Source organism: Aedes albopictus, chromosome 3 (genome assembly GCF_035046485.1).
Source record: "Aedes albopictus strain Foshan chromosome 3, AalbF5, whole genome shotgun sequence".
NCBI lineage: Eukaryota > Metazoa > Arthropoda > Insecta > Diptera > Culicidae > Aedes > Aedes albopictus.
The window spans coordinates 89,676,891-89,703,967 of record NC_085138.1 but is presented as its reverse complement, the minus strand read 5'-3'; the positions used below and the strand labels follow the sequence as shown (position 1 = coordinate 89,703,967).

Below are 27,077 nucleotides of genomic sequence, written 5' to 3'. Positions count from 1 at the left end.
ATACGGGCACAAGTAGCGGAAGTCCCGATGGATGGTGAAGTTAAGTTGCTCTGGTTGCATAATAGTCATCGGACTGTTACACACTCAGGCAAATAAACCTAAGATTATCATAAGGTCTAACTTATGAAATGGCCTTTAATCAATTCATAACGGCTAGTACGATTTTCGTAAGGTCGGTCTATGACGCAGAATCGACTCACAGTTTGGCTTTTATACACATTTAGCAACACGATATTCTCAAGCGTCGATAGCCGCGTGGGTTGGACACGAGCTCAGTGATCTCGACGTTCATGGATCGATTCCAGTCTGCATCATTTTGTGATTTTTCTGCTCTTTTCTTAAGTTTATCTTATGTAATTAGGTCATAATAAGCATGTTCAATTTTCATAAGGTATTCTTATGGCATCTATACTTTACAGTTATGGCTAAATTTCATAAGGCATTTTGATGCATTTCGGTAGTTTACTTCGCTGAGTGCAGAGTAAAGCGAATGAAAAGCTACTATGGAACCTTGATTCGGGCGCTACCCGGGCACATGTTTAAGGAAGACGAGGAGTTTTCGGTAAGATGAAAGAAGAGCTATCACAATTAACCTCGTTGAACAACGGAAAGTTGGAATGCGGTATGCAAAATAGGGTCAAAACAACGTGCTGTACCTCTCTAATTTGAAATTCAACCTTCTGTCGTTGGGGGCTTTGATGGAAGTAGGAGCCAAAGCGAACTTGAGCAATTATGGCGAAGTCATCGGTGAAGTCATGAAGCAAAGTAGCCTTTACTACATATTTGACCATGGATGTGACAACTTTAGGGACCGCATCTCAATCTACTGAAGAAATCAACAAGCAGAACTTGTAACACAAGTGCTACGGCATTTTGCGTTTCCGAAACCTACTGAAACTTCATCGGTCGGAAATGATTCTTTCCCCGCTGTTGGGTGATATTAAGCCACTGATTCCAATAAGCTGAACTTTTGGGGCTTGTCTCGTTTTTCTATTCGCATCTAGCTAACTAATCACCATGAATCAAGTATGTATACCTATAGGTATACTTATAGGTAATCAGATTATGCCATGACGCGTCATGTCCCAGTCAGCAGACATGGGCAAAACACCAAACCGTGCCGCACCGGTGGCGTGTTTGCCCGTAAACACACCACCGTGTGTGTTTATATCACCACCTTCGTTCAGCTTTTACTGATGAACACGCAGTGCGACTGGTGAAACACTCGTGTCGGTGTTATAACTCGAGCCTCAGTTTCGGCTCCGTGTTTCAGTTTTGGTTGGGCACGGAGGCCGAGTGTTTCCGATTGTATGAAACACCAAAGCAGTGAGCTCGGCCACAGTGCGTAGTAGCTTGGCTGCATCAGAGCCACTGAGTTAGAAGGGACGAGAAAGACGCAAAAGGAGCCGCCAAGTACTTCACTCTCGTCGTCGACCAACAGCATTAGCAACTGATGCTGGAGAATGAACGGCACCGAGCGCTTGAACTCGCACGAGTGTTTTGCATAATCGGAAACACTCGGGCTCCGTGTTGCCCGAAGCGTCAAACACCGTGCCCAGTGCTTGAGCACCGCCACCGACACCGGTGTTGAGCCAGACACGGTGCGTGTTAGTTCTGAAACACGGAGAGCTAGGTGGTGGCTTGGCACCCACGGTGGTGTGTTTGAGCATCGACTCCTCGTGCAGTGCAGTGTTTGGACATGTCTGCCAGTCAGGTACAATTCTTTATTACACCAACGAACCTAACCTCAAAATGACTGACAATTCTCACGTCATTTTGACAGATGTATCATGAGCATGAAAAGGACGGCAATAAGATCGATGAAGCAGAACATTTGATCCGTCTTTTTTGCGCATATGCGGTCTGTCAAAATGACCTGAGAATTGTCAAACATTTGCATGGCTAGCTTTGTTGGTGTAATGTAGAATCGAGTTTATAAACCCCAAAACCTTTCCAGGTTCTGCAGACCAGATCTCACTGGGTTGTAAGCAATAATTACTATTTATTTAGAGATCTTGGCCTGCGCGTATATAAAGCACTGTAGCTGCAAATCAGAGGTTGCAAGGTTTCACGTCCGTGTTGAAGAAATTACTCTGATCACATAAATACCAGGATAAATACGCAACACGAGGCGTTGTGTTCACTTATTGTTCTTACTAAATAAAAAGGAATAATTCCTTAAATAATAATTATTGAACAAATTTACCTTCTTAGGTTGACCACTTGGGCATCGTACACAAATTACGTAACGCTATAGGGGGAGGGGGGAGTCTAGCTTAGCGTGACGAGCCATACAAAATATTTTTGGTTTTCATACAAAAAGCGTTACATGGGGGAGGGGGGAGTTTGAAATCGCTGATTTTAGCGTTAGGTAATTTGTGTACTATGCCTTGTAGGCTCGAAGTTGCCCATCTAGGCGGGACGATATCCGACTGATTACGTAGAAGCACAAATCCATGTTATTATTCTGTTATCCGTTTCGTCAAGTGGAAGAGCGGTGAAGATATTGCAGGATCATCTTCATTCATTAAAGGACGATCAGAGGTAGCAAATACATAGGGAAGTGGAACCATCTCGGCAGGGGTCCTATTTTGGGCACTTTTCTGCTGTAACTCAGCCAATTCTGAACCAATTGACACAATTTTTGGAATGCGATGAGATCTGATACGTATAGTATCTAGCCGTGTACAAAATTTTAAGTCAAAACGGTTTGGAATTGACTGCGTTATAGCGGAGAGTGCCGCCCAAAATACCGGCCGCTGCCCAAGTGGTTCGCTACCCTACATCGATTTCTATGCGTTTGAATGGAAGACTTTTCAAAATTCCCGACATCACTCTGAATCTGGCCAACATTTTCCAAGTGATACCTGCCCGGGCAGTGTCCAGTTTTAAGGCCAGTGTTTGCACATAGGAAGCCGGATCGCAACGACCGAGGCCATATACTGTCGTGTTTTTTTCGTAAAAAGAACTCTCTTCTTGAGCTCTAAGAGCTTTTTGGAACCCATTTGGTGTTATAAACAGCTTTGTCTGATTGCAATTTTCGACATCCATCCAATTGGATGTCACCCATCTTTTAATGTAAGTGGAGCTAGAGTAATTCATGTATTTTGGACAGGCTGAGGACAACGTTGGTAAAATCGCCCCTAAACTCCATAGAAACCAATTGAATATTTTGGAAAGTTACTATGTAATACGCTTTAGTTTATAATATGACTGTACTTTGTGTTCCTGGTGAGAAAAACCTCAACGAAAGCATTTCAAGCTGAGAAAATCACGATTTCCAATCGCCTGTTAGAATTGCATTTTGGACACCGAATATGTTTTGGATACCCTCAGGTAATATATAATTTGGACAGGGCTATTATCTCAATGTTCAGCCATAAATACTGTTAAATCATGGAATGAATATAACAAATATTTTCTTGCAAAAACTTAAAATTTTGCAATGATAATAACTAGTACACTCACCCTAGACTGATAGCTCAAAACGCAATACATAACCAAATTTACGTCGTGGAAGAGAAACACATATTAAACACTACGCAATACACACTTCGCTAATGCGCAGAACCAACAAATGTGCGCTAAATTTCCATTTATGTCTCCATTTTTAAAATTGATCATGAAACGTGCACCATTAGCCGGCAGAAAAGCCGGTCGAAAGAGAAAACCACAAAAAGAAGGGGAAAAAGCCGTTCGATGATCTGAGGCACAAGTTCATTACCTCTAACGGTATTTACCTTCAATTTTGCTACCTGATCTGCTTAATAACATCTTAACATCAATCAATAACATCATCATTATTCCTACCCCACAATTCAATACAAATTTGAACATCCAAAATCGTCAAATATTTTTTTCAGAAATTACTTGAAATCAAACCCACCCGGAAAGTCGAGACACCCGCCATCTTGAAACGTGTGCTTGGTGCATACTCGACTGAAACTCTCCAAATCAGCAAAATCGACCCCGGGGCGGCCATCTTGAAAAATCTGGACCCACCCGTACAAGCGCCGCCAGAGAAATTTTCCCATTATTCCCGGCGTAAAACCTCCCAAATACTTACATCGCCCATGTTCCGGCGGTTTCCTCGGTTGCCACCGGGGCCGCCGCCGCCACCACCGCCGCGTTGCTGCTGCTGCTGGTTGCCGCCACCCTCTCCGCCCATATTGCCGCCATCCGGGTTATTCTGACGGTTTCCGCCGGGTCCACCCTGCTGGTTGCGGTTTCCGAACCGGTTCTGGTTTCCACCGCGGTTCTTGTTCTGCTGGTTGCGGTTCATCTGCTTGTTGCCACCACCCTGTCCCTGCTGCTGGTTGGGACCACCGCCGCCGCCGCCGCCACCTTGGTTAGGGTTACCTCCTTGGAGGCCACCTTGCTGCTGCTGCTGTTGCTGGGCATTAGGGTTATTCTGCTGCCGCTGTGGCAGTGGGCTTCCATTCACCTCTGGCTTGGCTACTTCCATATTTGAGATTTCTGTTTACCAGCTGCGTTATATAATAAAACACTTTTCACGACGCACTAAATTCACTTCCGTTTAGCACTTTTTGCACTTCCTTTACTTTCCTGTCAGTAATTTTCACACACTTCTCGGAGAAATTGTCACAGCGTGCAACACAGCCGACAGTCGAAAGCAGAATGAGGAGAGTTCGAGTGTCGGTCCCGTACAAATCGACCGAAATGTCTACACGATTCTAGTACCGCATCAGTACTAAAACGCAAATTAGTGTTGCCCGATTAATGCACATGAAAAACAAACTACACAGTAAAATATTTTTACTCATCCCTATAGTCCATTTTACGAGCCGATTTTATGAATGAATTTTGACAGGAGGTAGCGTCCAATAACCCGTGAAAACCAATATCATCATCAACATTGCTGTCACTTCGTAAAATGGCTCATTAGCGTTCGTGTAAAATTACCAGTGGGGTGACACAGCTGTCAAACTCGGTACATCGCCGCTTTACCCATCAACGTTTTTGGTATGGCGCGTTTTGCACTGAGGCAAAAAAAACTTAGGAAGAACGTAAGAACCCCTTATGATTTGGCGACATTACGATTATTGTTGAAAGCCATAATTTTCACTTATGATTGTGGTGACCTGTAATTATAACATTTATTCACCTTGACACTAAGGTTGACAAACTCCTAAAAATGAGTATTTTGGGTTTGAGAGTGTAGCATATGTCAGTGCACAATCTGAGCGGGGAGAACATTTGACGAAGTAGCCGGAAGAGTAGATACCATAGGATTGAACAGGATTCGGAGTGTATTGTGAATTGGTAAGCAAGGTTCTGGGGATTTCGGTGAGGTTCCGGAATCCGGAGGATTACGGCGAGGTGGAGAATACCACAGTGGCGACGAGGATGGGATTCGATTTGGAAAGAAGAACAATTTGTTGTTTCCCCAACGATTGAGTCGACGTGGAGGATGGGGCTAATTGGTGGCCTAGACAGTGACGGAGTGTTTTTGTTGAAAAGGGATGATTTCTGGCCACTGAAAAGTGATTGTGTGGATTTGGAAAATGAACAGATTCATCTCGGTGATTCTGGTAGAGGATGATGTGATGGAGTGTTGTTTTCAGAATTTGGTGCGATTACAGGGAAGCGAATTAGTGAAACCACGACTGACGCATTAAAAAAAAATGCTTTTGGAGAGTGACAGGTAATCGGTAGTAGCGGATGTTAACGAGGCAGGCAGATTACGCAGCGATGCTCTCGGAGAGCGTGATTAGTATGAGAAATTGGTCCCGGAGACCGTACAGAAAAGGCTGGTGCAAGGCACAGCGATGCTCCTGGAGAGCGTGATGAATACGAGAAACTGGTCCCGGAGACCGTACTAAAGAGGGTGGTGCATGGCACAGCTCTGCTCCCGGAGAGCGTTATGGGAAAGGGAAAGAAAGTCCCGGAGACTGAAGTGATTGAAACAGTAGGTCCTTTAGAGGGGAAAGGTCCCAGAGACTAACCAATGAGAGCGGCAGGGGAAAATGCACTGTGCTGCTTTTGCAGAGCGTTCTGAATTGAATGGCCAATGCATGGCGTGACGTAGTTTATGAGGATTATTAAACGAAATACTGGCTCCACTGAAAAAAAATCGCTATATTTATCTTCAAAGCCTCTTGTTATGAAAGCATATTGCACCAGTGTTGGTTTAATCGGATATGTTCAGATGGAACACGAATATTAGGAGGCGATGATGCAGCAGCCTAGGCAGGCCTGACAGAAACGAAAAGACATAGGTGACATCTGGTGACATCGCTTAGATCACTGCACTACCTGTGTTCTGAAAAAGGTGTTCAAAGTTGAAAAGTGTGCTAGTGTATTATTGGAACATAGAGAAGCACTGTCCCGGAGAGAGGCATGTACGATTGGCGATTTATGGTCTCGATTTTAAAAGGGACTCGGTGCTGTGTAATGCTGTTGCTATTTGGGTTGGTGCTGACGCCATAATATAAAAAAATAGGTAAAAATCGCAATAGTTCTTTCAGCTAGTGGTGATACATGTAAACGGTGGAATTAGAAAAAAAAAAAGCTGTGGTATGATTTTGTTGACAAGACGTTATGGTTCAATTCAGTAGAAGAAATTCGGAGAAAAACAAAGCGCAGTGTAAACATAACTTACGTTGAAATTGAATGACACAATAACTGTGGCTGTAGTACCAGAGCTAGAAGCCTGCACTCGGTACGATGGGCAAACCCACTGCATGGATTGGTAGATAGAATGAGTGGCGTGAGCATTTGATCTCCGATAACAGTGGCAAATGTCTCGACATGCTAAGGTGATAAAGTATTCCAAATAGATCATCGTGTTGTCTATGGAGTATAGTTCAGATGAAAGTTAGGAAAGCAAATAGAAAACAGATAGTTTAGCTTAGATTGACTGTACATGTCAATGGTTGCTCCTCCGTGATTTATCTGAACAGTTATGAATTGTACTGAGATCCAACTATATAAGGGGCTAGCTCCACTTATTCTAAAAGTGCAATTTAAGCAGCCGGTCGGGTTTCACAGTCAGTTGGGAAGGAAAAAGAATATTAGAGTGTGATAGTTGTTGCTACTAGAGACCGAGACCATTCGGAGTCCCCATGGGGAAGTGCACAACCAGTACGGATGTGGTAATTGTTAGTAGGGTAGGGTGTGAATTTATGAGTCATCTTTACTCTGAAGGAGAAGCGGCACAGATCGTTTGGTTGACAATTTGTAGACGTTATATGATACATTTGTGGAAGTTGGGAGGAAGCGAAATGGCTTCTCCAACCCGTTTCTGTTCGAGCGATGGCTATTGATTTACGAATATACATGAGCTGTACATGTAGAGGAGAAAAAGAGAGAAAGTACAAGATACAAAGTATGAGGAAAGGGACGGACCAGTGATTGAACCCAGAACTTCTGCATACGAATCAGAAGCGGTAGCCACTAGACCACCAAGTCCGTCTAAAAACAAATAGAAGATATCCTTGTTAAAAAAAGGAAACAGATATGGTTGAAAAATAGCATCGTGACGCGAAAAGTGAAAAAGTTGAGAATCATAAATTTAAGAATTGGATTTATTCGGTCGGAGTATTAAATCAGAAAAACTCCAAGGGGAAGAACAGTTTTTATTATTTGGCAAACTTGCATTAGAAGAGTGAATCTCAAAAATGATTTTGTATTTAGGATTTTGATTAAAATGATTAGTCGAAGTAACGACAACCTGGTCTGGAGTTAGATTATTATAAACAGTCAAATTTCAAATCCGTAGAAAAAGGGAGATGTGGTGACCTGTAATTATAACATTTATTCACCTTGACACTAAGGTTGACAAACTCCTAAAAATGAGTATTTTGGGTTTGAGAGTGTAGCATATGTCAGTGCACAATCTGAGCGGGGAGAACATTTGACGAAGTAGCCGGAAGAGTAGATACCATAGGATTGAACAGGATTCGGAGTGTATTGTGAAATGGTAAGCAAGGTTCTGGGGATTTCGGTGAGGTTCCGGAATCCGGAGGATTACGGCGAGGTGGAGAATACCACAATGATTAAGAGGGAAAAATTCAATATCCAGTCCCTTAACAAAATCATAAGTTTTCGCTTATGAATATCATCGGATAAAAACTATGATTATCGTGTGTTTTGTCTTATTGAATTCAACTACTAATGCTTATGGAAACCGATATTGTTCATTATGAATTTCATGGCGCAAGCAATATAATATTCGTATTCAATTTTATTGATTATGGATGATTAAATTATATTCTAAATCATGGCATGACATTGCATTTTGGAATTACCGAGTAAGTAAAATGATCGATTTTTCTTGATCGATAATTTAAAACTAAAGGACAAGGAACGCGTTCGACTGTTCTTTTATTTAAGTTTACGTATGTGGCTAACACTTTGGCTAACATTATGTGGCAAATAATGACAGTCTAATTTGCTTCTTGTCACTTTATTCAATGGTTAATATCGATTAAGAGTAATGTGTGCTTGTCCAAGCAGCAGCTTATTGGAATCCATACCATTACTGTAACGATTTTCATAGTTTTCAAATATGATTTTTTCACAACGATGCCACTTAAGGCAATCATAAGTTGTAGGTATGAAACGCAAGCACAACAGCTATGAAATAAATAAGCGAGTAATGAAACAGAAAAATCGCCCATTCATAAATTCCAACTTATGAAAATCCTAAGTGTTTTTGCCTCAGTGTGGTACCCACTTACTGGTCGGTTTACTCTAACTTGTTCCTGATTTTCGGGTGTGTGGGTCGTGTTAGAGACTGTATTTATAGAGACATGCAAAGACGACTTCTTTTGATTGTTGTTCTTCTTCTTCGCCAGACTTTGTTTTCATAATTTTGCTGGCGTGCTCGATAGGTAGCCGATTTGACAGTTCGATAGGTAGATTTGGTTTCACTCTTTGCGGGACTGTGTTATAAACAGACTGTAGCTCGTGACTGCTAGTGCTTATTCTTCATTACAGCCTCGATTACAGCAACAAAGCTAGCCATGAAAATGTTTGACAATTCACAGGTCATTTTGACAGACCGCACACATGCGCGAAAAAGACGGATCGATATATTCTACTTTATCGATCCTGTTGCCGTCCTTTTCATACTCATGATACATCTGTCAAAATGGCGTGAGAATTGTCAGTCATTTCGAGGTTAGGTTCGTTGGTGTAATAAACAATTTCGGAAATTACACATTTCAAACGAAATCGTTGTTTTTGATGATTGTTTCTCTTTCTTTATCACTTTGCACGATATTATATCCGAGATTATATCTAGCAGCGAAGCAGTGTCGATGTTTCCGGCGCATTTTATCCATGAATTAAGCAATCAAAACAAAAAAATTGACGCCATGTTGAATCGAATGCTGGCTTGATGATTTTGGCCCTTCGTCATCCCCCTGAAAATTACGTATTAAATATACAGTAGACGTTCACTCGGTGCAAACGGTTTAACTGCAAAGCTTTTTAACTGCAAGTCCGCTAAGTGCAACAATTTTGCAGTTATCGCACCGCTATCTGTCAAAAACGAAACGTCAACAGAGTTGCGATGTTTTTCAGATGCACTACAGCTGCATTGCGATGTTTTTGAGTGCATTCTGGCTGCGTCCAAAAGCAATCGACAACTGTTTGACGGCTGTCAGTCGTTGCCGTTAGCGAATTTCATTCGGTAACTGAAACGTAAACATGTTGCACTTATCGAACGTCTACTGTAGCGCATTTAGTTTACCACTGGACTATCGCACTACCCGAATAAACCGGTATCATACAGTGCTGGTTTAGGTTATCATTTTTTAATTATACATCTTATCGTACAACGGATTGTAAACCTACACACTTAAATTAAATCGCCGACCTCAGCAAACGGATTGCCGAGAATCCAGCAGCCGAGAATCCGGTAATAATTTTTACTGAATCTCGGTAGAAGTTTTACCGAGATGTCGTTAAAACTTTACCGAGATCTCGGTAATCCAACTTTTTACCGAGATCTCGGCAAAGTTCACCGAGACTCGGTAACGGTTTACCGAAATCTCGGTAAAAATTTTACCGAGAATCAGTAAATATTTTACCGAGATATCAGCTGTTGGATTCTCGGTAAACCGTTTACCGAGATCAATTTCTGAATTTAAGTGTGTATGATAGCATAAATCATATGGATTATAGCAAATATAATTTTCGGACTTTTTATGATAGACCGAATGGGTTGTTAAGTATCGTTACCATTCAAAAACGCATTTTTTCACGAACAAAAATTTTGTGATATCGTTCATGCTATAATCACTCTATAATTTAATATATGATACAGGGAATAATTAAAGCAAAACTGAAATATTTCACCACATCTGCATTATCGACAAAAAAAAATCCACCCCTGCGCATTTGACGCTGGCGGCCGCTTCTGTCACATTTGACTACCGCCGAATCGTTTGTGTTTATCAAAGTGTTTTTTTCGGTGGTTGATTGGTGTTCGAACTGTGAATCCCGGGGTTGCTCCGTCGATCGTCACGCGGTGTTTACTGATTACGCCAAATACAATTAGTGCTCGCGGGTTATTCAAAGACGATATTGAGTATTTTACAGCTGATTAGACTATTGTGCAAATATTTTTTGCACAATGATTATTTGCACACCTCACTGAACACCTACACTTTCTCACGGTTACCCCGACAACAACGTTTTCTTTCTCATTGTTATTATTTTGGAAAAAAAAATTGATTAGCATCGTAGGTATCAATCATATCAACACAGTTTCGTGAAAAAAATCCGGCGTAGAAATGCTGAATAAATCTCATGTTTCCAGCCATAAGAGTAAATTGAAGTAAATCTAAAGCTTTGGAGAGTATCTGGAGAACCAGCGATATGAACCTAGAGATTCCAGAAGCAATGTGGAGATTCATGGAGTCGGAACCAATCTGGGCGTATGAGTGAGCCGGTTGTGATACAGACGATAGCGTGTACTGCATGTTGCACTTCTTGAACCTCCGGGCATAGTCAGAAAGCTTGAAAATCTACGATAAAGGTGGAGAATCACTCAGTCCGTACGGACAGGGCACGACAGGCATGAATCAGTGAATCCATGTTCACAAGATGGCTCACGGAACTAGGAGGGACAATCCGGATAAAAACCGGCCTTTTTGTTGGTCGACGAGAAACTGAGAGCGCTCCAAATTTTTAAGTTTATTTTTCAAAATAATTGTTTCCAAAGCACCTTCAGATACCCGCCTTGCATCGACCAGACCCCACACATGTTGCCCTACCCAACACCCCTACTTCACCAGTGGTCCTGCAGATTCAAATTCCCATTGTCCACCCTTACGTGCCTCTCGACTCCGAACGACTCTTTACCCCAATCACGAACCTAGCAGCTGCCGAACTGCTATCCGTCCCGCTGCAACCGTAGGCCATAAAAACACAACATACAGCACACTGCCCATTATTGCATCTACTATCAACGGTAGTTTGAGGAACACGAAATCTTCCCGAAGAGAAATAGATCGTTACAGGCCATATTATGCAAGATATTTTGTGAGTTCATCTCACTTGTTCTGGTAAAATGTCAAACGTTGTGATGCATACGCCTACTAATATTAGTGAGTGTGCAAATTGTATCTCACTAAAACCAAACTGCACAAAAGTCTAGAAATTCATGAAAACGTCAATAATGTTGTGAAGTTTTTTTCGGGGAAGCATTTTCAAACAGAAATGCCAGAAGGAGGATTACCGGACGACCATCAGGGCATGGCCACACTATGTGGCAATAAGCGAGGAAATCCGATGTTGAAGCTGTTGTTGTTGGAATGGACCACGGCAGCTAATCTGCACCTGAAAATACATTCTTTCCGGCAAAACAATCATCCCTCAACCTAGTGAGAGTCGATACCCAAGAATGGTGCGACGACGTTGCAACATACACACGCTAATGCACCGCCTGCAACCTGCGATGCCAACAAATTCCCGGCAAGAACGCACCAGCGATAAAGTGTTGAAATTTGGAAGTCGATTATCAGAGATAATTTCTGCTCAGCGGTGTCAAATCGGGTAACTAATGCAAGGTAGGTATACACATGATACCATAATAACGTTATGATTACCTACGATATTACATGCTAACTATAATAAATTAATTATAGACAGGGAATTAGCCAAAACTAAATTATTGAAAATCATTCATAAATCATAAAGTGAATCGTAATCATTCATACTATGGCATTTGAAAAGTCTTGTATGATCAGATTTTAACAACGTTCATCATTCAATCATTAAATTATTATTACATCTATCATTATTATTCCACGAATAAAAATCTTATGATATGAATGATACCGTAAACCATAATTTTCTATGCGGGTAGTTTTCACGAGTGCGAAAACGCTAATAAAAGTGCGCAATTGCATCAAATCAACTCGGTGTCTTCAGAGCACTTGTTCACCATAGATTGAAGAAATAGTGCGCCGAAGACATCAACCTGATTTGATGCAATCGCGCACTTTTATTTACGTTTTCGCACTTATGAAGTCGCAGTTCGCAGTCCAGTGGTGAACTAAATGCGGTATATTTATTTACGCATTTTCATTTATGCGAATATGCATTTTTGGATAAAAAATAGGTAAACTGATCTTTACGTGTAGGCTAGCTCTGAAAAAAAAATTCGAGCCCTTTTCAAATGTTGGCCAAGCGAGAGCTGTCATTTGTCATTCTAGTACTGCCCGAGACCTTCATTTTAGTACAGTATGATTAACGTAGTTCTAAAAATAAACATTTTCCATCAAAACTGGGCAAGTATTTTTCATTTTTCGAGAAAATAGTGAAAATCATTGTAAAACTTTGTAGAAGTAGTCAAAATTACTTCAATTATCTAACGCAGAACGTTCGGTGCATGTTTTCCACATACTTTTTACAGAATTAGTGCGGCGAGGTAGCCGATAGACGCACGGCTTGAGACGTCTACCCAGCAGCTTCGATGTGCTGCCCACGGTTCAGGCGGAGTAGTGGCAGCTACCGTTGCTAGTAGTGCGTGTCGCATCCCCTTGTATTTCTCTTCCCGGTCCCATCTTTCTCGTCACTTCGAATAGTGGCCGAGCAGCACTTCGTCCGGCGGGGGAGTAGGTGCTAGAAAAAAACAAAGAGCCAGACCGCCCACCACTCGGCAGCGAAAACAGCAGCAAACCATGGGCAATCCTAGTCTGACGTACGAGATTCTATTGTATCTGAACTCGTTTTACTTCGGGATGTTCGCAATGTGCGAACTGGGTATGATTACCCTCAAGGCGGTCAATCTCAAATACCCGGAGCAGATCCTAATGAGGGAAACGTGCATCCTTCTGTCGCTCTGTCTGGTCGAGACGATACGGATCATTCTCGGGCGGAAGGGCAGTCTCAGCGATCACGGTAAGTGCTTGGGTATGCGATGATGGTGGGCGCCTGCTTGCTGCGTTGTGTGCGCGTGTGGGAGACTGCATGCGTGAGTATTTATATTTAAACGATGTGCCGTATCGGGAACAGATGGGGCTTTAATGACAATGTACTGCTGATTTAAACAGTTGCAGCAAAATACCCTAATGCAAAATTCAGTGTTCGTTTGTATTTGCCTTTTAGGGTTTAGGTAAATATCTGTCAGCGACAGCAGTGTCTAAAAGCGCAGGACGTCGGCGTCGGTGGTGTAGTGGTAAACGTGGTTGCCTCTCACCCCAGTCGGTCGGGGTTCAATTCCCGTCGACGCCGATGGGATTTTCTGAGACATAAAATCCGTGATCACGTCTTCCCTCGGATAGGAAGTAAAGCCGTAGGTCCCGGCCCATGTGTTGATGGGTTCGATATGTAGGGTCCTCAGGTGTGGTGGCTGTCTCCCTGGGGCGTCGGAATTTAAGGCTTAGCTCCTAGACCCAGCCGACGTAAAACACAACTGGCGCCGAACGGTGCTAGTTGGCCAGAAAAAAAGAAGAAGAAGAAAAGCGCAGGACATTGTTGCTGTGTTCATAGCTTGGAGGCTGTTCATATGTAGGTCAAAATTTGGCCATCTCTTCTATGGTTTCTCCATCACTGAGGACGAGTTGAAAACCTTTATCCATCCGCGTGCATTCCAAACTTCTTCAGAAGTTCTGAACCTTGTCTATGCTTGCTTCTTGTGAAAGGTTCATCTTGCCCGACTCCTGGCCATAGACGATTTTCATTCCAAGGAAGTGTTGGACCAGGTCGCAATCCGTCATCTTGAAATACCTGGGACTTCTTCTTCACAGCTTCAATCGTCTTGATTCGCACTCTCATGATCAGTAAATCGTCGGCGTGTATGACTAAGTATGTAGGCATCATCGGGCCACTGGGTAGTGGTCATAGCTTCATACTCTTTGAAACAACGAAATACCCCTGGCTTACACTTGGTCAAGTATATTACGGTAAAGCGTGTCCAGTCATCTATAAACAATACGAAATATCGCGATCCGTCTCAGGCAAGCGGATCTATGGGGTCACACACATCGAAATAAATCCGCTCCAGGGGACGAGTGACACGTTCTCTTACACCGTCGAACGGTTTCCAACAATACCATCACACACGTATCGCAGAATCGGATGACTTCAAGCACAGAGAAACAGACGTAACTCTTAGAACAAATTTCATTGAAAAATATCGTCACCAAAACATAACCGCCCAATGCTAAACTTACTGTGCTTGGCTGGGCCATCACTAGGTGGTGATAGTGAGCAAACGTCAAACAGGAGCAAAAACGACGTCAGCGCAGCGAGTTGTCAATCGACCTACTACCGAAAATTTGAATCAACTGTTAAAAAGGTGACCGATGGGAAGCGAGCGGAGTTTGACGTCTGTTTTTCTGTGCTTCAAGCTTCCCAACAAATCTGGTCATTCCGTATTTCATGAGAGTGTTCATGGCTTGTTGGCTTGCATGTCCCAAACGGCAATGTCACAACTTACTTGTTTCGGTCACGCTTCTATTGGCTTGACTGTACCATTCAACGTTCAATTCTGGCTGGTACAGGTTGCCACGAAGATACGCCACTTCAATTTTCGTCCTTCCCGAACTTCGCGCGATCTCGACCTCCACGACTAGTGAATGAAACTTCAGCTCCAGCCTGCCGGAGCTTTTCGACCAAGAGTAGGTTTTTCTCGCTAATCCGGTAGTAGCACAATATGTTCTGAATATGTTTTTCGATTCCTTTGTTCGACCAGCGTCACAACGTACTTGGCCACATCGATAACGAATGGATCCTTCAATTTTCACATGGACTTCAGATGACTCCCATCGTTCACAAAGTTATCACTACACCCGTTGACTCATCAACGCAAAATTGGATCTTTTCAGCTTCGATCTTCTTTTCGTTATTATTATTAGCTTTATTAGGGAGATTTTCTGCCCGAGGCTGGTTCATCTCCTCTTCTTCTCGTCTCCATTTGCCATAAACGCGACCGCCTTACTGCCAACAGCTGCATTTGCATTACCTCCCGGTTTCTTCGCACGATAGTCTTTCTTCATATGCCCGGTTTTTCCCTTGCCAGCAAACTTCTTTGGGTTCTTCCAGGGGTTCTTCTTAGTACCTCCTACGAACGCCGCTCCGATATCTTCAATCGAGTCATCCAGGCGGTCTTCCCGCTTGCTCTCTTCAGCCAGCAACCGCTACTTGACTGTCTCCAGCTTCAGTTTCTTCTCCGCCAAATTCTCGTTGAAGAAGAACCCATGTCCAAACCCAGGTTGAAACTTGATCAAAAAGTAAAACTGCATTAGGCTAGTCGCTGTATTTAATAGACAGAGACGACATATATTTATCATTTAATGGATTCAACAATTACAAAATCCATCGATGTGCTAGTAATTGCCCTGTTTAGAGCACCTTTAACGGTGCGCTTCTATACCCCGTTTGGTAGCCCTCCATCATTGCAGCAAACTTTACCGGTCGCTGCTAGATGCGCTCGCAAATAAGTAGCGCTATGGGTGGGTGATCAAATATAACAGCGCGACAGTTGCGCTGCTAAAAATGCAATGAGAATATGACAACCCTCCCGATACGAATCAGGGTGACTAATTTGATTGCTACCGGTGTGGAAAAGGGTAGTTAAGTCAAAATGGTAGCGCTGCGCGGGTTGCTCGAATAGTAGCCGCCGTTAATGTTGCTCTTACAACCGATCAAAAATGAGCGAATACCTATTGTTAGACTCTCTTGGTCATCGTCTCCCGATTCGATGACACTGAGAGAGGCACTTGAAGAATTTGTGTAGTACTTGGGCTCACTGGTAACCGCTGACAGCGACATCAGCAGAGAAATTCAGAGGCGCATTGTGGCAGGAAATCGTACTTACTTTGGACTCCGCAGAACTCTACGGTCGAATAAAGTTCGCCGTAACACGAAGTTAACTAACTAACAAAACGCTGCATTAGACCGGTCGTCCTCTATGGGCACGAAACATGGACCCTACGTGCAGAGGACCAACGCGCCCTTGGAGTTTTCGAACGGAAGGTGTTGCGTACCATCTACGGCGGAGTGCAGATGGAAGACGGGACTTGGAGAAGGCGAATGAACCACAAGCTGCATCAGCTGCTGAGAGAACCAACCATCGTCCATACCGCGAAAATCGAGAGGCTACGGTGGACGGGTCACGTCATCGGGATGTCGGATAGCAACCCGACTAAAATGGTTCTCGAGAGTCATCCGACCAGTACAAGAACACGTGGTGCGCAGCGAGCTAGGTGGGTCGACCAAGTGGAGGACGATTTGCGGACCCTACGCAGAGTGCTGAACTAGAGACAAACAGCCATGGAACGAGTGGAATGGATACGACTACTATGTACAGCAGAGGCCACCCCGGCCTTAGCCTGATCGGTAAGGTAAGGTAAGAGAGAGGCACTTCTGTACAAAAATCACGTGACGATTCGTGTTGATACTGATGCTTTCCAAGCCTGAATGAGTTCATGGGAAGTTACCAAGCCGGTTTTATCGACGGCCGGTCGAAAACGGACCAGATCTTCACCGTACGGCACATCCTCCAGAAATGCCGTGAATATCAGGTCCCAACGCACCACCTGTGCATCGACTTGAAGGCGGCATACGACAGTATCGACCGTATAGAGCTATGAACGAGTATAGCTTTCCCAGGTAGCTTACTAGAATGAGTTTCGGGTGAACTATCCGGTTCATTCGAATCTCGACGAGGGTGACTTTCCTATTTGACATCGCCCTGGAAGGTGTATTGTAATGCGGGCTCAACAGCCGGGGTTCGATATTCCAGGGTGGCCACAGACTCTGGAAATTCGGGAAATGCGGGAAAAAGACGGGAATTGAAATTCATCGGGAAATATGCGGGAATAAGTGGGAATTTTGTTTATGATCGGGATTTTTTTAATTGATGTGTGTAATGCCTTTCGAATTTAAACCCAAACCAAGATTTAGCACTCAACTCACTTTAAATTCAAATTCTTACACAATTTCACAATTATACCTTAATTTAATCAACCAGCGTGAGGTTTTAAGGCTTCTTACGGCATCATCAGCATCGGCAGCCATTTTGGGTATGTGTCTCGAAATTTTGAAGTGATAATTCTCTGCCACCAAAGCGAATATTCGTATGAAAAAGTTTCATGCTATATGCTCACTCGCAGTGATTGCGATACTTTTTCTGTTGCGTTGCTGCAGAAATGGCAGTTTTTTATCACTTCAAACAATCATTGAAAAGCAAAAAGTCAATAATTCGTTTGAAAGCTTAGTGATGCATCATGACATCTTAAAGGTCACGCTGAAATTCTAAAATCCAAACATTTGATGATGACTATTAGTTTCTGAATCATGAGTGATTTCTTGTTTGATAGGGATTATCCGGATGGAAGTTTTATATTGCTCGGATGCTTAACGATTAGATCTTAAATTTAAGTATAAACATATTATAAATCATAATTTTGAAAAATTATGATTTGAAGTGGTTTGAAAAAACTGAACCTAAAAACGTAAGGAATATTTCAAAAAAATAAAAAAAATTTGGCAAATCAAATTTTCTAAATGATTTTAGCAGAAATGCAAAAAAAAACTTCTACATTTTCCACATTATTTTTACTAGAAATGTCACACACACAAATACACAGCGTAATTTGCCGAGATACCTGTCCGAATATTATCAAGGAATCACGTAGATGTGCTGGGTGTCTATTGTTGACTGCCTGAAATAAAAAACTAGGAAAATCTGGAAATATCAAGGACATTCTTTTTGGTTGGAAAACCCTAGAATTGTGGTGGGAGGATTTTTGTCGATGAGATATTTCGTTGATAGATATGGTTGGTATATCTATAGGTTTTTCAATCTATGGTTTTGATGAAATTTCTAGAAATTTAAAATCATATTTCTGCAGTGTTTTCCATATTCTTTGTTTTAATTTACATGGTAAATACTAACTATAACAACAAGAATTATTAAAAAAATGCACAAATCCTCTTTATGAATATTTGCATAGAGTAATTTCTATTCTTGCATAACTGATTTTGTAGTTTATGCATGGCTAAACCATGGCAAAAATAGTTTATTTCTGTAGTACTTGCTGCTTATACAATTTGAGAATTTTTGCCGATCTGGATGAGTTTTGGGCTAAGTTTTAATCAACGTTCTTAACTAATTTTTTTTGAAACGGTTCCTAAATTTGTAAAGAATTACTTTAAATTATCGCTTAGTAGGAATTTTTAATGATATTTCTAGCAAAATTTCTGAATGAGTTCATAGAACAGTTCCCTGCAATCACCAAAATAGTAAGAATTTTGGATAGCGGCATTCCATGCTTTTGGAAAAAATACTGTAGTCATTAGGAATTCAGTGGTTTCGAAAAAGTTTGTGGCAGTTTTTTGTTATAATAATTATTATTGAAACATATGTAGCAGCTTTTGGAGTTTTCGACCGAGTACTGGGAGGAACTCTGGAAGTGTCTTCCATGTAACTTTTAGTAGAAGCATTGGATGAATTTATAATTAATTCCTAGAGATTATCTATGCAGTTACTGACATAGAACGTAAGCAAAATAGGACGTTTAAACCAGATGACTGGATTATCTAGATGTTTTAATGGAATCTTTCAAAGAAGAAAAACTTCTGAAAGAATTCTTGGTATAACCAATGGAAACCATAAGCTTTTTATATGATTTTTTTAGAACAGAAATGTGAACATTGGAAAACAATTTTTTACTCATTTGCTAATGTGAATCTGATGAATTACTTTATGTTCTTCTTGAAGCTATTCATAAACGCACTTTGGCAGATTTTCTGGCTAGAATTGATACTTGAAAATCAAAAGATAGAAGAACGTCTCAAGTACTGGTAGAATTTTAGGCCTATTTTTTAGGCCTATAAACTTACAGTTGATACAACGGATTTTTTTGCGTTGTCCTTGAATAGCAGGTTAAATCCAGTGCTCTGAATGCAACTCAATTTTGACTGTACAAGATTCATTTTAAATTTCAAGAGAAATTATATCTTTCTTTAGATTTCTTCCAGAAATATCTAAGAACAGCTGTTACCAAGGCTGTTACGTTAGAATTGTCAATGCTTTGTCTTTTTTAAGGGTTTGAGAATTTCTTTACAATTCCAAAAGTTAGGAATTTTCACAGGAGTGTTGTAGAAAAACTTTAGTCACTCAAGAAATTCCAGCTGAAATTTCTCTAAGTTCTGCATTTTTTCTGGATGCAACTTCAGAAGCCAATTTTGCTAGTTGATGCTAGTTTGCTAGTTGAGCTTTGCCACAAAATATCAAATGAGACATAGAAAAACCCCTTCCTACGAAGCATTAAACTATGCATAATTTAATGGATATTGGACATTTTTCTAAATCTGGGAGTTTGTAAATGGCCCTGTAAATATTAAGGAATTTCATTTTCATTATTATTTATATATTTAATTATTGAATAAACTTCCTGATTTGTTACCAGCAGAGTGTGTGAGAAAATATCACTTACATACATTCAGTATTTTTGCATTCAACTTTTTCTAGGAAGTTGCTTGAAAAGTTCCACCATAATACATTCTAAAAATTCTATTGAAACTACCTATAGCAATTATATTATAATTCCATCATTCACACCTTTAGAATTTCTGGGATACCGTAAAAAATCTCTATAAACAACTCACCAGAGAGTGTTCCAGTTGTCCAGTTTGGAACTTGACCAAGTACTTCTAAAGAAGTTCACGTAAAATCTTTTGGGAATTCCAACACAAATAACTTATGGGTATTATTATTAGTCCACTAATATAAGTAGCAAATTTCAAACATATGCTACATGTCAAATTGTTTTGATATGCTTTGTCTTCAAAAAAATTGCATAACTGTCCCAGTATCATAATCACACTGTAAATTTTAAAGATCCACTTAAATGTTTGGATTCTTAGATGTTTTACAAGCTTCACAAACATGTAGAGAAAAGTCGGGAAAATTTTAAATCAATGCGGGAAAAAGTCGGGAAAAATGCGGGAATTTCATTTTTGATTTTGTGTGGCCACCCTGATATTCACAAAATCCCGTCAAAGTGTGTGCTCTGCGGACGACATGGATATTATCGCCAGAACATTTGGAGCGGTGGTAGAACTGTACACCCTTGAAGCGTGAAGCAGCAAAGGTCGGACTGTGGATGAATGCGTCCAAAACGAAGTATATGCTGGCAGGCGGAGCCGAATACGACCTGGTTCGTCGAAGTAGTAATGTGGTGAAGGAATTCGTCTACCTCGGATGCTTACTGACGGCTGACAACAATGTTAGTCGTGAAATACGAAGGCGCATCATCAGTGGAGGTCGTGCCTACTACGGGCTCCAGAAGAAGCTGCGGTTTGTACAAAACACTAATAAGACCAGTAGTCCTCTACGGAATCGAGACATGAAACATGCTCGAGGAGGATCTGCAAGCACTCGGGAATTTTTGAGCGACGCGTGCTTCGGCGGTGTGCAGGAGAATGGTGTGGCGGAGTGGGGTGAACCACGAGCTCCCTGCACTCTACGGCGAACCCAGCATCCAGAAGGTGGCCACAGCCGGAAGGATGCGGGGGGCAGGGCATGTTGCAAGAATGCTGGACAACAACCCTGCAAAGCTGGTTTTCGCGACTAATCCGGTTGGCACAAGAAGACGTGGAGCGCACAGAGCACGATGGGCGGACCAGGTGGAGTGTGACTTGGCGAGCATTGGGCGTGACCGAGGATGGGGAGCGGCAGCCACAAACCGAGCATTGTGGCATACTATTGTTGATTAGGGGAATTGTGGGTAAAATGAACATGGTGGTGTTTTACAGCATTTAGGGTATTTTTGCATATTTTAACAATTGGGTTCTATGCAACAACACAAGTCATTGTACTTCTGCTGATATTGGACTTAAAAATTAACTAAACCACTTTGAAATGACGAAAATATCGAAAATCATGCAAACAATATAATCTAATGTAAAACTGTGCTAATCGTAACTAAGGTCAATTCGTCCATTATTCACAAATTTCTGCGTGTGTGATACCATGTTCCAATAATTTACTCCTAAAAGAAAAAAATAGGTATTGTTTTTAATAAAATTTTATAAGTAACTTTAAAACAAACAGAGCTTGGGGGTAAAATGAACAGTTGGTTCAAACTTTATATAATTTTTAAAAGATTTTGTTCAAACTCGGTATACTGAAATCTCTAACTCATATCGTTACATAACTAGATCAAAAGTTAAGAAAACATATTTTACTTCAACAAAATAAGATTGTTATCAGAAAATCCGCCTGTTGCAGTACATTTTTTCAATTATTTCAGTACATTGCAAACTTTATATAAGAAGATTCAAAATCGTAGCACATACAATTTACATCAAATTTACTGACATGCAGTTGAATACATCGAAATTACACGTTTAAACCACAGAGAACAGACATCCAGACTAGAACAAATTTCACTCGGAAAGTTGTGTAAGGATTTGAATCTTTACTGGAGTAGGGTTGCAAACCAATACACGATGACAACACTAACGCCACCAAACACCATATTGCCACAGTCAGTGGTGAATTTAAACATTTCAAGTGGTGAATTAAATTAGTATGGGAAATTAACCGATTGCAGCGCCACGCTATTGCCACTTGTGTTGCCGATTTCAAATGGCCGTTAAATTCCTTACACAGTTTCGGAACTGGACTTGGATGTCTGTTCTCTGTGCTGCGGCGTCAGTTTATCGACCACACTGGGGATAGGAAAATTTTTCACCACACCAAGAAGCCAGTTTCTCTTGTTTTGGGTGGTGGGTAGACCAAGCGCTAGTGCGTGCTCTTGCTCGTTCGCCTTGGATCGAGTGTGGCTCACTCTTTCGCGCGCATCGCTCTCGCGCGCTCTCCCGTGCTTTCACCCAGCAGTCACCGAATCATCACCATGGTGTCACCGGGGCAAGAACTCTCCGGTGTTTCACCGCAGCGCGCACTCTGGCGCAAAAACCTCACTCACTGGAGCGCGCGCCCGGGTGATTTTTTACACTTTCACCGGAGAGAATTTTAAATCGCTCTCACCGCACTGTTGTGTGGCCTAGTGCTCAGGGAGCTAAGAGATTTATTTCTACTCACCAAGCTTGCGCGCATCCGAATCGCAGTGGTGGATCCCCATATAAGAGACGGGCTCCTGTTGAGATGCACAGCGTGAGTGGTGTATTTTCTATTTCTCTTTCCTACACTGAGGATATGGACATCTCTGCAGAGATGTACAGCACCGCTGCTCTCCGTGCCAACAGTGAGAGAACATTTCTGTCCAGCAAAATGGCAAGACATTTCTGTCTAGTGGAGACGTCGGGTAACTTTTAACCCTCTAATACCCAACCCCGCCTTTGGACGGGGTATAGTTTGAGCATTTTTGTAATTTTTGTTTCGTAGAGAATCAAAATTTTTATATTTTCGGCTGATATTTAGGACTGTTTTGTATATCTCAAAATGGTTTTTGGTGTTTTTTAAAGCGCATTTACATTTCGGCACCAACATTTCAAAAGGGCGTACCTGCTTTTGCAACCAATGCCTTCTCATAAAGCTGTGGACCGTATCTCATCCCTTCCGAGCAATCCACTAGCACAAATAGAAAGATAAAATTCTCCTCTTTCGTTTAATGGATGTGAATTGCGTAAGATGAATGATATACGATGCACAGCTCTGTGAGAAGTAATTGGTTGTAAAAGCAGTTACCGTCTACCCCCGTTGGTTTGACCGCATCTAATCTGAACACTTTTTAATTTGACCCCCTCTAATCTGCACATTGTTCAAATTAAAAATGGTTCAAACGTCATTCTGCTGATGGAATGGGTTGAAACGGAACGCAGAATCAAAACAAAACATCAAAAAAGGCTGCCAGTATTGTGTTTTTCCGTTGTCCACAGGGTTACTAGAAGTTCAAACTAAAAATGAACCCCGTTGGTTTGCATGAGGTGTCGTTCAAACCAACGGGGGTAGACGGTACGCCCTTTTGAAATGTTGATGCCGATTTTTTTAAAATCATTGAAAAATTTATGTTTTAGCCACCTTTCACAGAAGGCATTGTTTATTTTGTACTGAATCGCTACAATTAACATATTTTAAATTTTTCCCAAATCATTCTATCCTAGTTTAATAGTTTAAGCGAATTGAATACACTCTAAAATTATTTTCCTTAAAATTACACGGAAAATAAAATTTCCTATGAAAAAAATTTAAAATAAAAATATTTCAACAATAATCTTAAAATCTCAAAATGTTTTCATCTCAAAAAATCCGTACCCCAAATAGGCTTCCAGGAAAAATATAAAAGTGTGGGGATGTTCAAAAATAAAAATTAGAAAAATCAAAAACTGAAATTCACGAAATCGGGAATTAAAAAGAATCATCTTCCAAAACATGTTTAAATCGATTTTAGATGACGAAAAATGATATTTAGATCAAAATAAAAAATTTGGGCATTGGAGGGTTAAATATGTGTTCATTTTACCCTCACTGGTTTTCGCTACTCGATTTTCTTGAGTTTTTGGCAATCGAAAAAAATTAAAGAAAACTGTAGTTTTGAGCATTTTTTCTTCTAGAATGTTTAGAACATAATACCATCTATGATATAACATGGTAAAACAGAAATATTTTAACATATTTCCATTAAAAATGACGCCAAACGCTTAGGGTGTTCATTTTACCCCCATTTCCTTCACCTATGTCTTGTTTTAAATGTGATGTTGAATAAATAAATGTATGTATGTATGTATGTAAATGCACCAAAGAGGACCTCAACTAAGGTGTTATGCAAAACATAGAGCGTATGTAACCCAAATCCACAGCAAGCTTACAATCTTGAATTTTAAAATTAGTTGAGGCGTTATGAAGCACTGCACTGGTGACGATTCTGTTTCTTTTTCCAGGCTGGCAAGTCATCCTATCGGTTATCCTGACAATTCCTTGCGCGGTGGGAGTCGGTTATCTCCTGTTCTATCAATTACACCGATTACGCCTCGAATACATCCTATGTGCCTTAATGTTATCTCTCCAGGCAGCCGAGCTACTGTTTGCGATACTGTTCGTATTCACACTCTGCCGTCCGACCTCGTACGACTAGGTTCGTCCAACCCCAAAAACCGTTTCCCTCCCTTTCACTGTCATCTTCCATCCTATTCGGCGTCCAAACCGAGAAGTTCGAGAGTCTCATCTTTACTATTAAAAACTTTCATGATAAAAAAAGAAATGACAGACTAGATTAGCACTGACCAGTCTTTTTGAAACACTATATATTCCATTTCTCATCCAGCGACCGTCGTCATTTGATATCCAGCTTTTAACGAAGTAGATTTTGCATTAGAATCTTTTTAAACGACCCATTTCGAAGCCAAAAGCGATTCAGCCAAATTTCTGAGACTTGTACAGACAATAGGATTCACAGTAAAACCAAAATGAAGCAACACTCATAAGACTCAACATTTGAAACATACTATCAATACGACTAGATCCATTATCAATTTACTCATTAATTCTATCGCATATTTTGTATCATAAACATTACGTTTTGTGATTTACACGAAACTTTCATTTCGTACTTTAAAAGGCAAACGACCCAAATATTTGTAATTTTAAGGAAAACAATGTTTATAACTCATAAGTAATCGATCTATCCCCCCAAAAAAATGGGGCCATTATTTATTTATTTATGTGTTCTCTGTAAAATCGTTGTAACAAGAAGCTAGTCAAATGACCAAATCAAATGAAACTCTCTTCGTTCTAAGTCAACACCGGCACAGGGTTATCTATGTGCGCTACGTACTGTATGTCAAAGTTCATCAAGCAATTATTCGTACAGAGATGTTTAAATGGATTGAATCTCCCTGAAAATCTCCCAAATTAAAGGCCGAAACGTCGACTATAAGGTCTAAGTTAATTTCATTTTGCATCACAATATTCAACACCTAGATTTTTCTATAGTTAATCTCGATATTGAAATTCAATAAATTTAATTATTTAAAAAAGTTAATATCATTTTTTAAATTATTTTGTGAAACGTTTCGTACGCATAATTGTTTGAAAAACTGTACGTTTCAAATCCAAATTGTATCTGCACTTCAAACAGTCGATTCACTACTAGCTATAACTTAGAAGCTAAGTGAGCATGGGGAAGAAAATAAAATCAAAGTAAATCAAACGGGTTGTCAAAACCATTAACTAGCGTTTGTAATAGCTGTCGATTAGCGGAACTCGTTTACATTTGAGGAAAAGTTGTTTTATACATATGCAAAATCAACTAGTGACGTTAAGATTAATGGTAGGTTAAATTGATATAAAAAAGAAATACAATGAAAAAACTGCAATATATTCAGCAAACAAAACGGAAGCCATTTTAGACCATTTATACCAAAGTCATTTACGGTAGAGAGAAAGGAAAGCCCATTGTAAAGTAACTGTTTCAAAGTAGCTCGTTGCCCGTCAGGAAAAGGGCCATCAGACATTTACACAAAGAGTAAATACCGAAACGTTTCAGCGTTGTTATACGCAAATTATAGATCAAAAGTTGTGAATCTCCATACAGAATTTCAAATGTTTTACAGGAAATAATACGTTACAAACAGGCATTTGTACTAAACTAATACTAAACCAAGACAGTTTTTTAGGGATTGTGTGGGGGATGCCGAAGAACCAAAAGGCAGAATGTCGACTGACAAAAATGTAGAAATAAAATTTGATTACTTACAACACGTAGATAGACTTAAAATTAGTTGTTAAAACAAATGAGTCTGGTAGGCGAACAAGATCCTTTAGCGCCTCGCATGTTTTCTGAAAGTTTTTAAATCTCTGCCAGTAGAAAAAAAGTTGGCGAAATGTTCTGCCTTTTGATTTCGGCTTTCCAGTGCATGATCCTCGTTTCATTTTTCCGGTGTATGTTTAGAATTTTAAACTATATCACCTTTTAAAATGCAATTTTAACATCTCCACTTTTTCAATGACACCATTGAATTTTCAACATCTAAATCCAACCAAATTACCACTCGCACATAGTTTTTATCTATCTTGTCTAGCACTTTCTAAATTGCAATTCAAGTTTTATTTTTCCTAAAAGATTTGTCCACAGTATTGACCACCTTAGAAACGTGCTGCACCTTTTCTACTTTAACTGCTGTATTCCTACCATCACCGTTTAGTAAACGTGCCACTACAATTTATGAGTTTTTGTACAGCCAGTAGGAGCGAACTATGACAAGAGAGAAATTTTTTAAGACAAACAAATCAAATCAGTACTGTGTTCTTCTTATGTTATCGTGTAATCTTCAAAGCCAAAAGACTTTGTAATAAAACATATTACCTTTACGCATGATAAGCAACCTACACTGTAAATATTTATGTAAACATCTCGGAATGGAAAGGAAAGAAATCCTATTGAATCCGAACGTGGGATCATCTCAGCAAGGCTTCTATTTTGGGCACTTTTCCGTCATAATTCAGTCAATAGACGGGCTTGTCTAGTGGCTACCGCTTCTGATTCGTATGCAGAAGGTCCTGGGTTCAATCCCTGACCCGTCCATATCCTCCAACTTTGAATGTATCTTTCTATCTACACTCTGAAGAATTTTCACGTCCGATTTACGTGAAAAGATAGGTAGTTTTCGTCCACCATATTTTTCAC

General features: G+C 40.7%; 2 protein-coding genes across 3 annotated transcripts in view; one reads left to right on the top strand and one right to left on the bottom strand.

Moving 5' to 3' along the window:
- Positions 1-4,652, bottom strand: part of LOC109415776 (hrp65 protein) — a 34,547-nt gene extending 29,895 nt beyond the window's left edge. For both annotated transcript variants that reach the window (XM_062860185.1, XM_029872925.2), the window contains exon 1: positions 4,067-4,652. In XM_062860185.1, the coding sequence (XP_062716169.1) occupies positions 4,067-4,465 (399 nt within the window). In that variant the 5' untranslated portion in view covers positions 4,466-4,652. The remainder of the gene's footprint in view (positions 1-4,066) is intronic.
- An 8,237-nt stretch (positions 4,653-12,889) lies between these two features.
- On the top strand, positions 12,890-26,779 carry LOC109415778 (transmembrane protein 216). The gene is made up of 2 exons (XM_019689708.3): positions 12,890-13,377; positions 24,334-26,779. Exons 1-2 carry the CDS (start codon positions 13,158-13,160, stop codon positions 24,525-24,527), a joined length of 414 nt encoding a protein of 137 aa, XP_019545253.1. The 5' UTR covers positions 12,890-13,157; the 3' UTR covers positions 24,528-26,779.
- Positions 26,780-27,077: the final 298 nt, after the last annotated feature.